This window comes from Nicotiana tomentosiformis, chromosome 3 (genome assembly GCF_000390325.3).
Source record: "Nicotiana tomentosiformis chromosome 3, ASM39032v3, whole genome shotgun sequence".
NCBI classification, from domain to species: Eukaryota; Viridiplantae; Streptophyta; class Magnoliopsida; order Solanales; family Solanaceae; genus Nicotiana; species Nicotiana tomentosiformis.
Window position 1 is genome coordinate 15,713,981 of NC_090814.1, and position 12,345 is coordinate 15,726,325.

The window sequence follows — 12,345 nt, forward strand, 5'->3', positions numbered from 1 at the left end:
GAAAAAGGCCTAGGACACACGTTGAACCACAATATCACGATTCATGAGTTTTTAGTTTAAGATGTATGTATAACGAATTCAACTGAGTTTTCTATCTTTCCATAGTAATTTGGAGAAAATAAGTCTAATGTATGTGGTGTGTGCTTCTTCCTCTCTAAAATTCCAATCAAAACTTACTTTCTTAATACAATTTTGATACATATCAACAACTTTATGTAAAAAGATAATATTAATAACTTAATTATAAATTTTATACAACGATTCATATATTATCCAAGTATTTTTCAATTTTCATACAACATTCAAATAAAAAATATATATATATAACTACAATATAATACAATTTATATATAATTATAATAAACTTTACTACAATTTCGTAAGTATATTGTATGTCATATGTTCTTCTTCTTCTTCTTCTTCTTCTTCTTCTTCTTCTTCTTCTTCTTCTTCTTCTTCGAGTTTCAATATGAAATTCAGCCAAAATCAAGTCTAATTTTCACCAAACACCCTCAAAATTGAGATATAAACTCTAAAAAAACATTCTCAATTGTTTGCAATAACACCCAATCCAAACAAATAATAGTTTTTAAAAACTCAAATTCGAATTCAAAGCTTCGAAAGTTTTTAATGGCTGTCAATGGTGGAGAATCAAACAATTTCAAAATTTATTGATTGACAATTTTAATTCGAACATAAATTGTGCAACATGAAAGAGAATTGCTAAGTTAAAACGATTGAAATCCATTGATAAATTTCATTAAAACTCTATACTACAAGAAAGCATAAAAAAACAGAGAACATTAAATGAAGAAAAATTGGGGAAAAACGGAGAAGGAGAGTAGAGAGACGGAGAGAGAGGGGGGGGGGAGTATAAAGGGATAAGAAAATAACTGATATTCCTTATTCAATTCCTAATATAAAGGGATACTCATTTAAAACTTATTTGTATATAATTGGTAAATTGTATATGACCATATAATTAAATTGAAACTTGAATATTGAGGGTAATAAGGTTTTAAATAGTGTATAGGAAGATAAAAATCTCATAAATGCCTTGTCCTACTGGGCTCAACATTTGGGCTAATAAAACCAACATACAAGCCTGGACGCCAGTTAACAATATAGATTAATGATGATTGGAATGCGGAATTTTTGCCTGTTCACGCTAGCGGATATAATTTTTTCGTTGATCGATTAAATATGTAACTTGCCCAAATAAATACTTCCTCTATCCCAATTGAGCCAGTTCAAATTTTGAGAGTCAAAAACGAATTAATCAAGTAACTAAGTAATAGATGCCTAACATAAAAAATCAACAAAAAGTGCAAAAGTCTCCATTGCGCTTTTTCAAAATCTAGATTGGCCTGATCTACTAAATTTGCGAGCGTAGTTGGAAAAAAAGTTATCGCATGATTAATTATTTCGGGATTAGTTATCCCAACCTCCTATATGGATAAAAAAAAATATTACAATCCCGGAATAATTAATCCCGCAATTAATTATACCACGATTTTATCCCAACCAAACGTAGGATAAACTCATCTCAAATTTAATCCCAAAATTAATTATTCTTTATCCCTTGTACCAAACGAGCACTCAATAATTACCGTAGTTTTTACGTAAACAGAGAAAGGTAACTCATGAAACAGTTGTACGTGAAATGTCAAAGTCTTGTCTCCCTAATAATCACTTATCAACATATGCGAGAGAAATTCAAAAATAGTCACAATTTTAAAAATAATCAAAATTTAGCTACTTTTCATGTAAAGATAAATTTGAACAAAAACACTGTTCAAAATCCTGAAAATACTCCAGCATAATATACTGGAGTTCAAGCATAAGTATACTGGACTTTCAGCATAATATACTGGAGTTCCAATATAATATACCGGCCCAACATAATATGATGGAAGTTCATACACAGGTGCACCGATCTCCAATATATTATGCTAGAACTTTCCGTGTAGCAGCAAAATAGTGACTATTTTTCAATGACTTTGCAAATGCTGGCTATTTTTCCATGACTAGTCCGAAAACTGGCTAGCCCGTGCTATTTTTACGACAGATGCAAGATTAAGTTGGTCCGCTATAGATCCTCCTAATTTGGGAGGGGTTTAAATAAAAAAAAAAGTTGGCCCGCTAATTTATCGGTCACTGGAAGGAGAAATATATATTTTTAGCTGTCCCAAAAATAATCGCTATACTAATTGTATTTTTTGTGTGTACATATTATACACTTTTTGGCTAAAAAATACAATTAATTTTGAACGACCGGCTGATTTTATATTTTGCCAGAAAAAAAAAAGTATATTCTTGACCATACAATAATTTTAAAGGGATCATTCGTGACACATATTAAAGGGATTCAAAAGGAGCTGATACAGCTTTGTTTATTTATTTTTAAATGTAATAGTGTCTTCATACGCGAGAAACAAAGACGAGATTTCTGTTAACTCTTATTATTCTCTACAAAGAAATTGCTATTAGCTTGAAGTAATATCATTTTTATCTTTCATTTTAACAATTGAATATCAATGTTTCACATTCGTAATTGGATAACCATAAAGAGTTCCAATAAGCCAACTAGAAGCAGTTCAAATCTCAAACTTATGACTAAATCTGTTAAGAAACATATTATTCATTTAAATTATGAGCATGAAATGATGCAATGAAATACTATTATATATTGATTTACTGACTATTGAGGAGAGAAATACTTTTTCCGTGTTCACAAATTCTTCAATTATTTACATAATATGCCAAAATTAAAGTCAAACTAGATGTGTTAAAGCAGCTCTGTGTTATGCTATAGGGAAACACATAAAGCAAAAGCCAAAAACAAAAAATCCTCCAATCTGGGAGACAAAATGAGGCTTTCTATTCGAAAAAAGTCTACAGGACATTTACAAGATAATGTAACCTCTAAATTAAGTCACATATAGCTCATATGGATATTCAACTGCCAGAGTTACCCAACCAAAAGTCGAACTGAAGAAGAGTCCAGACTGAGGCAAAAAGAGTAAGCGAACAATCTAATGTCGAAATGGCTGTCAAAAGTCAGCCCTGATATAGTTTGAACAATTTTTTCTTCAAAAATAACCAGCAGATACAAATTAGAGTAAGTAGGTTAGCTCGGAATTCAAGCAGACGTTTCCCAGGACTATATTGGTTGATAGACCTCAGCTATCTATCTCCTTGACCAAAAACTGGAAAATATCTTCAAAAGAAACTGGGCAGTGGTAAGGAACCAAAATCGATAGCATCATCTTCATCGACTAGAGCGTTGATAAAAGATAGGACCAGACTGCATGGAAGAAATCATTTTGATCAGAAAAGAAAGGCAACGACCCTTTTTAGTAGTATATAGTATGTTATAGTCAACAAAAATATATCAGAAGAGGAATAGAAGGCTTCTAAATGCCGCAAACAGTATTTTATACAACTAAATATGCCCATCCTTATGGTGTAGCAGGGTATAATCAAACTTTTTTGTTAAGATGACATCTACTCCTTCCATAATTGACAGGATTTTCCAGAAAGAGAACATCATCAAAAGTGCTTTTTGCTATTGAAACTATGTCAAACATTTCATAAAACAGCTATATCATCTATTCTGTTCAGAAATACGATGCAAAATCTGTAGGCATGAATTAACACTTTACTATGCATAATTTACAATACCAATGACCTCATAGCGACTTCATACTTTGCTTCATAAAAGGATTCAGAAAAGCATACAAAAATATAAGAGCCATCGTGGCTGGGATTTCAACGCCACAAGTAACTTTAACTACAAGCAAGATGTTCCTACTTGCTCTGAAATGAGTTCTTAGTCGAACAAATAAATTTTCTTTAGTTGATTCTCTCTCTCTCTCTCCTACATAACTTTTGATTCTCCATTTTGCTTTCGACTATTGTACTTATAATTGTAGACACTCAAGCACAGAACACGGATAAGTAGGAATCTAAATGTATGGTCATAACCATCCCCCCCCCCCCCCCCTATATATATATACACACACACACAACTACTACAACAGCTCAATCCCAAGCTTCGGTTGTATAGATCCTCAATATCATAACTACTCTAGTTAGGTCCCATAATATTTCAATACTCCGCAGTTAAGGATTATTTTTTTTTCTAGGAATTCTCTAATATACTCTAGTGATTATATCTCTAATATACTAAGAGCCTCCTAGTAAATATTAGCCTTCAAGTTGGTATCACCTATATGGATTTTCAACTTTCTTATGTTATCTAACTTTTTGCAAGATCTACCTAGATTCCAAGATATTCCAAAGCTTTTGATATAACTTCTTTTCATGTAATTTTAGGTCTATCTCTTCCTCTTTCAACATCTTCAATCATCATTTTTGCACGCTAAGAACCGATACATCTGGAGGCCTACTTAACACGTGGCAAGAACATCCAAGCAACATTCTCTCATTTTATCCTCCATATGCGCTACTTGCACCTTCTGACGGATGTGATCATTTCTTATCTTATCTAATCCTGTGTGACCACACATCCATCTTAACATTTTTGCAACACTTATCTTGTGGATATGTTGGGCTTTAGATGCCTAATATTCACTCTCATACAACATTGCCGACCTTACAGTCGTTTTATAAAACTTGTCTTCCACTTTAGTAGGTATCTTCCTATCACATTACACTTTTGTGGCACTCTTCCATTTCAGCCATCCTATTTTAATCTTGTGTGTAACATCTTCCATCTATTTCGTTCTTCTATTTTTTGATAAAGTAAAGTAGAAATAACATCTTAATCTATCATTCCATTCTCCTCGAACATTGAAACTAGATATCTAAACTGTCTATATTTAGGCACCTCAATTCCATCTAATCTCCCCTCAACTTCACTCCTATCTCGTTGGCTATACTTGTGGTGCATGTATTCTAACTTACCCCTACTTATCTTGAATCCTTTACTCTCTAAAGTATTTTTCCACAGCTCGAGTTTTTGATTGACAATCTCATTAGTTTCATCAATTAAGACATATTATCCGGAAAGAGCATGCACCATGGTAACCTCATCATGCATATTGTTGGTTAAGTCATCTATGACAAGGGTAAAAAGATATGGGCTTAGCAAAGAGTCATGGTGCAAACTCGCAGTGATGGGGAACTCCACTATGTCTTTTGATGCTGGTCTCACACGTGTGACAGTTGCTTTTTACATACTCGTTATGACATTTATATATATTCGACATGAGTTCTTTTATTTTAAATACCCACCAAAGGACATTCCTTGGCACTCTAGTATATGCTTTTTCTAAGTAAATAAATATCAAGTGTAGGTTCTTTTTCTACTTATAAATTTACATTAATCTTCTTAGTAAAATATAGCCTCTATTGTACACCTACAAGACATAAATCCAAATTGGTAACCTAAGTCTCCGCTTGATTACTCTTTCGCGTAGCTTCATCGTATGGCTGAAAAGTTAATGCCCTGATAGTTATCACAACTATGAATATCTCCTTAGTTCTTGAATACGAGAATCGAAGTACTCTTCGGATCAAAGCACGTAACTAGGGCAGCCACCCCATCTCAAGGAAGGGATGCACTGGCATATGGGTTCTGACTCACTCAAGTATTTGAACAATTTGGTGTAAAAGAGATAAATACTTCTTTAGAAGGAATTGAGTGTTTGTAATTCCTACTTCAACTTCTACGAGGCACTTCCAAACTTCTAATAGGGACACCATCAGGTCCACAAGTTTTTCTAACTTCCACGTTTTTCATGGCATCCCTTATTTCTATGAGTCTAATCTTACGAGTGTAGTCACAGTTGTTGTCTAGCACAAAAGTATGAAGATCTGACAAATTATCCTAGTGGCTTGAGTCGAACAATTGATCAAAATAGGCTCTTCATCTCTTTTTTATCTCACTATCTCCTTGTAAGACTATCTAGGACTCGTCCTTGATGCACTTAACCTAGTTCAAATCTTTACTTCTCTCTTAGCTGTGCTACTTTATAAAATTTTGCTTTCTCTTCTCGTATCCCTAACTTTTCGTACGAACAATCTAGAGCTTTCCCTCTAGCTCTGATGATTACTTTCTTGTCTTCTCTCTTAGCTCTCTTGTCTTCCTCAAGGTTTCTCTTCCTTATGAATTTAGTAGCTTCCTTTAGTACTCCCTCTAGGTCTTCTTTGATAAGGATCACCCTTTCTCGATCTTAACAGCCTTTTACACTTCCTCATTCCACCACCACAAATCTTTTGGTCGAGTCCCTAGACCTTTAGATGCTCCTAGAACTTCACTTGCTACTTTCTCAGTGTTACTTGACATTTCCTTCCATTCAGTATCTGCGTATCCTTCTACATCCCATGCCCCTTCTTTCTGTAACATGTCCTTCAATGCTACTTGGTTTGTGCCCTTTAGTACCCGTCCCTTAATTCTCGATATCTTGTATTATCCTTAGATGCAATACTCTTCCTCTCACATCTAAGACTACTAGTCTATGGTGGGTAGAAGTTAGTGTTTCTCTTGGTATAACCTTACAATTCTTACATGTAGCTCTATCACATCTTCGAACAGCCCGAAGCTAAGAGAATTTGATATTCCTTCCGTCCCAATTTACGCGATGGTGTTAAGGTGTTTAACCGGGGACAAAGTTTACGAATGAAAGATAGACTTTTGAAACTTGTGGTTTAAAACAAGCCAAAGAAATTTGTATAGCTATAAATCATCACATTAAAGGAAAAATAAGAAGTTTAAATTGTTACTAAATATAGAAAAGTGTCATTCTTTTTGGGAATGAGACCGGCTAAAAAAGAAAGAGTGTCAGATAAATTCGGACAGAGGGAATAACATTTTTGAGCTAACATTTTACTCCAGACCAATATCGCAGTTTTCAGTAACTAAACAATACCACTCAGGTTAACCTACAATATTTTTCATTTTGCACTGGTTGTATGAGTATGGCTGCTACTGCTTAACTGAACATGTGACATCATTTTGTGCTAGCCTACCATTTCTTTTCTCTAGCTATCTGCAGCTCCAATATACTTTTCAACATCAATTCACAAGTACCAACTTTTCCAAACAAACACTGGCCATTCCTTTTTTAGTAGCTCTTAAGATAATCTTGATCACTTCTCCTTAAGTGAATATTCAAGATTCCTTATCAAAAAAGAAAAAAATATTCAAGATTCCATGTACTGTAATGCAGATGGACAACCTTGTCATCTGTTAGCTGTAATTTGAATTAAAAAATGTCAAGCTCATACCATGGAAACTGGAATACATTGTACTAAGGCCAAAGTTTTTCTCTGGAGCTAAAATTGGAATTGAGTTTAATTATAATACATCATTACTGGACTTATCAGATGGTTAGATAGAGGCTCCACAAGATGTGAAGAAACTTTGAGCAAACTACAGCTGTATAAGATGCAAGATATTCTCATTGGATCGACCCAAGCTTATTCTATAATCTTTATTTTATTATTTTATACCAGTAATTATTAATAGTTAAAAAAACCAAAGAAACAGAAAGCCTAAAATGGAGTGCAAACAAGAACAGGGAGTCATATCAACATATGCATTCCTGTCTGTTTTATTATGAGAAAAAGAACACATTTTACTTTTCAAAATCAAAGGAGACACCTAATCAGACCTAAAAACTGTCTAGAATTCAAGAACTGAGGAGCGAATATCAAAATCTCCATCATTGGACTGGAAAACTGATAGCAAAGTAGGATGCGTCCCTCCATTGGATATTCTATGTAGAAACAGCAATCAAGCTATGTATTAGCATATCTTGAGAGAGGATATGAGTAAAAGTAGGAAAATAATAGGGTCAAGAGTCATAATAAAACCTGACAAGCACTAGAACAAAGAGGACCAAGTAGAAACCCAGCTTGAATATCCGAATCTTCTTCTCAGACTCAATGAACCTAAAAACTTCAGTCACGTCAATAAGATGCTGCCGGTTTAAGAATCTGCAATGCAATAACACCTCCCTTAGTTAAGATTAAAATAAAGCAATCTAAAAAAGCATCTAAGAACATACATTTTAAATTGTATCTAGAATCCTTTGTGTTGATTTCATGTAAATATGTAAACAAAACAAGCTGCATCGTCACAGCAGAAGACACAAATGAATATTTAACTGAAAGAAAACCACTATAAAGATATCATCTGGACCACATACTCTTCTAATTGTCATACTCTCTCATCTTAGTAGACCTAACTCTATGAGTGTGGCTAAGGTTTATGTCTCACCGGCCATTCTTGCCATCGTGGTTGAGGGAGTTTACTCCACCCCACTAGGTCAAGAGTTCAAGGTTGGTAGAAGAGGAAGAAACTTAGGAGCTAAGGTTCAAGTCTCTCACAAATGTATGAAGATCTGTAGTTATCCTCATCAATTGTGTTGAGCAATTGATCAGAATAGCAGCATCGCTATCTCTCTTTTGTTTCACTCTCTCCTGTCACAATTTATTGGAAATTATCTTTACCTTCTCTTTGTTTTGAGAAAGGAAATTGTTCTCTCACAATCATGTTAGCTTAGCTTATAAAGTTCTTTCTCCATTTCCAGCATCCCTAACTTCTAGTAGAAGTCGTTATGCTTTATATGAGATTCTGCTAATTGTCTTCTTAACTTCTTTTACTATTCAAAAGCTCTCTCCATCTTTCGATGTCAATAACTTTCTATACCAGTCTCCTTTTGCTTAAAATCTCCATGCACCTTATTCATTCCACCACCATGAATTTTTGTGGTCGATAATAGACAGACTTTTAAGCTTTTTCTGCCACTGTGTGTCATCCAGTTCCTCTTACTTTTTTGTTCAATTTAGAAAGCATTGCACATGTATCTACTGTAATAGAATAACGCTCTTATTATTTTCTTATACTACGTTCCGCAGATTTTAGATCTTGCAAAAGTTTCTTGAGATGCAGTTATGAACAGCTCAATCATAACCATATTTGGAAGTATAAACATAGAATTTGGCAACTGGTCTGTCAACATCTGAGCTTAACCATTGACTAAGAAGCAGCTCGTACTCCTCCTTATCACATATAATATCTGTCTATCTAGAAAATTCATCTTCCTCACACGTAAATCTGTTAGAATGGAGTTTTCCAGTAAACTGAATTACCACAGTTATAGGCATAGTTGCAAACTGCACAACAGTAAAAGAGACCTTAAGTGGTATCTCTTTAAGATATTGAAAGGACAGATCAGGAAGAGTTTTATTTTATCATACATAAGGTGTAAATATACACTTTATAACTTAAGCAATAGCATCAGGTCAAATATCAATCTACCAAGCTCCTTCGCTAATTTCAGAAAGTAATAGCGACAGAATAAAATAAGATAAAAGCAGTGAGCTGCATATCAGCATTAGTAAGCAATGAGGTTGCATACCTATACAGACACCAAGTTCTCCACAATACTTTGACAAAACAAAATAGCCGAACAAGTAATCAGAAGATTAACGAACAGCGACATTTTTTACGGTAAGCCATACGTATCTCCCATTTTAAGAAATTCCTCTCGACATATGTACATTCTAGAAAACCGTTTCTTCTCCTTTAGGGCAGCCCAGTGTACAAAGTTACTGCAATGCACGGGGTCGAGGGAAGGGCCGGACCACAAGTGTGTATTGTACACAGCCTTACCCTGCATTTCTGCAAGAGGTTGTTTGCACGGCTCGAACCCGTGAAGGTTCCACTTCTGTTTCTTCTCCTTTACCGAGTAGATAAATTCACTTATTGAAACTAAGCACATGAAAGAGACAGTAATCCCTTGTGAATTTGTTGGCATTCGAAACAGAGCATTGAAAATATAATCTGGTGTCAGGAATGGAAGTATAATGTCCAACTACATAGCATGAATATCAACTTGTAAAAGACATAAAATTTGAAAAAAGAAACTTACTTTCTGGCATTATAGTAAGCAGGAAGAAGCATTAGCAGGAAGATAAACCAGTGCCCTGTGATAAGGAATAGGATGCAAAATGCACCATGTAATATATACTCTTTAAGGACCACAGAGTTGATACGAGACGAAGACTCGTAAGGGTTCATATAATCAGCTTCCAAATCTGTTAAACACACAATCTACAAAAAGCCAAATAAACAACTTCAGACATAAAATTAACATAATGTGCATAAAAAGAACAATTTAGTGGTCTTGAAATGAAGTAAATAACTAACAAGAACCTTCATAACTGCAAAAACATTTAAACCTAGAAACGTATACAAGAAAAAACTCAAACCTTTAGTCATCAACTTTATTACAAGTCTACAAAGATTCTTTTTATAACTATTAGATGAACATATTAGTTGAAACTTTGTCAAAGATGACTCCTAAAAATAACACACAATAAATACAGAAAAAAAATAAAACAAAATATAACAATAACTAATTAACTATGCACTAATCACTAGTAATACTTTGTTATACACAAATAATCATTAAATTTCTGAAAAGAAAATATAACTTTCCGAAATAGAATTTGTGAAATAAACGTTTAAATTAAATTTTCATTTAATCTTCCAAAAACCATATGAAAGAGAAACAAAGAATAGAAACTGAATGGAGTTCGGGAATAAAGGGCAAAAAGGGTACCTGATAGATGATTAATGAGATGAGGGATATATTAATGACTAAAAATATCAGCCAAAGAATAGGTTCCCAAGCCATTTTTGTTTTGCTTTCTTCTGTTTGGTTTGTTTGTTTTTTCACATGCAGAGGAAGAAAAAGCAAATCTGTAAAAATGGTGATTTAGAAGAAAACCCCAGCAAATTTTAGTATGATGGCTGGTGTTTTCTTGGGAGGAACAGCCCCAGGCAAAAGAAGAAAAAGTATTCAGGGGGTGTCTTTGGCCTTTTTCAGAAATGAGACTTTTTGTTTCCTCGGAGAAAAGGATACAGAACAAGAATTAAGATGATTATTTAGGGTCGTTTGATTGAAAAATAAGTTATGGTAGCATTAATTATTTTAAGATAATTTCAAAATTATTACTCCACCCTCTTAGCAAATAAAAGTAACACTATAATTTATATCATAATTTTATTTCACCAATCTTATAGTAAAATTATCTCAAATTTAATCTAGTATTTTACCGAACAACACCAATCATAAAAGGTGTGGAAAACAGAGCATAAGAAAAACGCCTTTGTTTTAGGTTAAATGTGTGTGTATTTTTTATATTTAGAAAATGGTTCTTACAATATTTTATCAACTTCAAGAATTTGGAGCTTTTTTACCTGACTGATTTAGGCCATCTTCCCCAACGTGCTATTTGTACCCCCATCTTCAGTCCACCTTTCCTTTTTACCTCCAAACTCCATTTTGGAGTCAAAAATAGAAGAATTTTACTCTAATTCAGCTGCAAATTTGTCTCCATTTTGGAATGTGAACAGTGATACTATTCGCCCACTCCATCATTATTTCCTATTATTTTATTACTATTTAATCCTTTTAATTTATCATATTATATATACCTAATTATGTTTATGTAATATCTTTATAATATTAACTTTACCTCTTAATTTTGGCGTATAATTTGATAAATTAATTTTCGTGCATATATTATTTTTATGTAAAATTGTAAGTTAATTTCATTATAAGTTATGATTGTATAAAAAACTATATAACCATCACAAAAAGGAAAGGTGCAAATATAAAATACAAGAGGTTGCTAAAATTGAAACGTGTAAATTGAAAATACATTAAAATTGTGTTGAGTGAATGGGTGTAGAGGATTGTTGGGGTTGTGGCTGTTGAAATTGTTGAGTTCTTTTATTCATTATTCGTTTTTGTTCTTGTCACAAAAATTCACGACAATTCGGATCTACAACAGAATCCACATCGAAGAGTAAAATTTTATTCTCTTCTTTGAGTTCTTTTAGTCTCAAAGCTTCTTTTTTGTCTTATTTGAATCTTTCATCACCTCAACAATCTGATTATATTCTGATTGGACCATTTTCATATAATCTTCATCTATTTTTCTCTTCATTTTTACTTTCTTCACCCCACTAGGTCGATGTGATAATGTGGAATCACCTGCAACATCCTCATTTAAACTCAATGAAAATGATGATAAATTAGGAGAAGATACAAAGGGTGAATCAGGGGTAGGAGTCTCAGACTCTGATGATGTCACGACCCAAAATTCACTAGTCGTGATGACACCTAACCCAACCCGTTAGGTCAGCCACTTAATTGTTAACACAATTCTAATAAAGTAAAGGTGACCAACAAATGATATATCTCGATTCCATACATTATCCCAAGGACTGGTAGTACAAGTCATGAGCTACTAAGACTGATAAGAAATGAATACAACTTCTGTTTGAAATGTATATAAACA

General features: G+C 33.5%; 1 protein-coding gene across 2 annotated transcripts; it reads right to left on the reverse strand.

Moving 5' to 3' along the window:
- Positions 1 to 2,859: 2,859 nt before the first annotated feature.
- Positions 2,860 to 10,899, reverse strand: LOC104099334 (protein cornichon homolog 1). Of its 2 annotated transcripts, XM_009606286.4 has the most exons (5): positions 10,599 to 10,899; positions 9,906 to 10,087; positions 7,843 to 7,965; positions 7,641 to 7,745; positions 2,860 to 3,307 (listed from the first exon to the last, which is right to left on the reverse strand). In XM_009606286.4, the coding sequence occupies exons 1-4, from the start codon at positions 10,671 to 10,673 to the stop codon at positions 7,652 to 7,654; spliced, it is 474 nt and encodes a 157-aa protein (XP_009604581.1). In that variant the 5' UTR covers positions 10,674 to 10,899; the 3' UTR covers positions 2,860 to 3,307; positions 7,641 to 7,651. The 2 variants fall into 2 exon arrangements, with proteins under 2 accessions (XP_009604581.1, XP_009604582.1); XM_009606287.4 differs by lacking the exon at positions 7,641 to 7,745 and having other exon boundaries at positions 10,599 to 10,891.
- Positions 10,900 to 12,345: the final 1,446 nt, after the last annotated feature.

What these genes read in the sequence shown, in the direction of transcription:
- LOC104099334 (XM_009606286.4), bottom strand. Translation starts at nt 10,673, where the DNA reads ATGGCTTGGGAACCTATTCTTTGGCTGATATTTTTAGTCATTAATATA. An exon ending in GCTTACTATAATGCCAGAAA is followed by an intron (nt 7,966 to 9,905) that starts GTAAGTTTCTTT and finishes ATTGCATTGCAG; the next exon opens with ATTCTTAAACCGGCAGCATC. An exon ending in TTTGTTCTAGTGCTTGTCAG is followed by an intron (nt 7,746 to 7,842) that starts GTTTTATTATGA and finishes GTTTCTACATAG; the next exon opens with AATATCCAATGGAGGGACGC.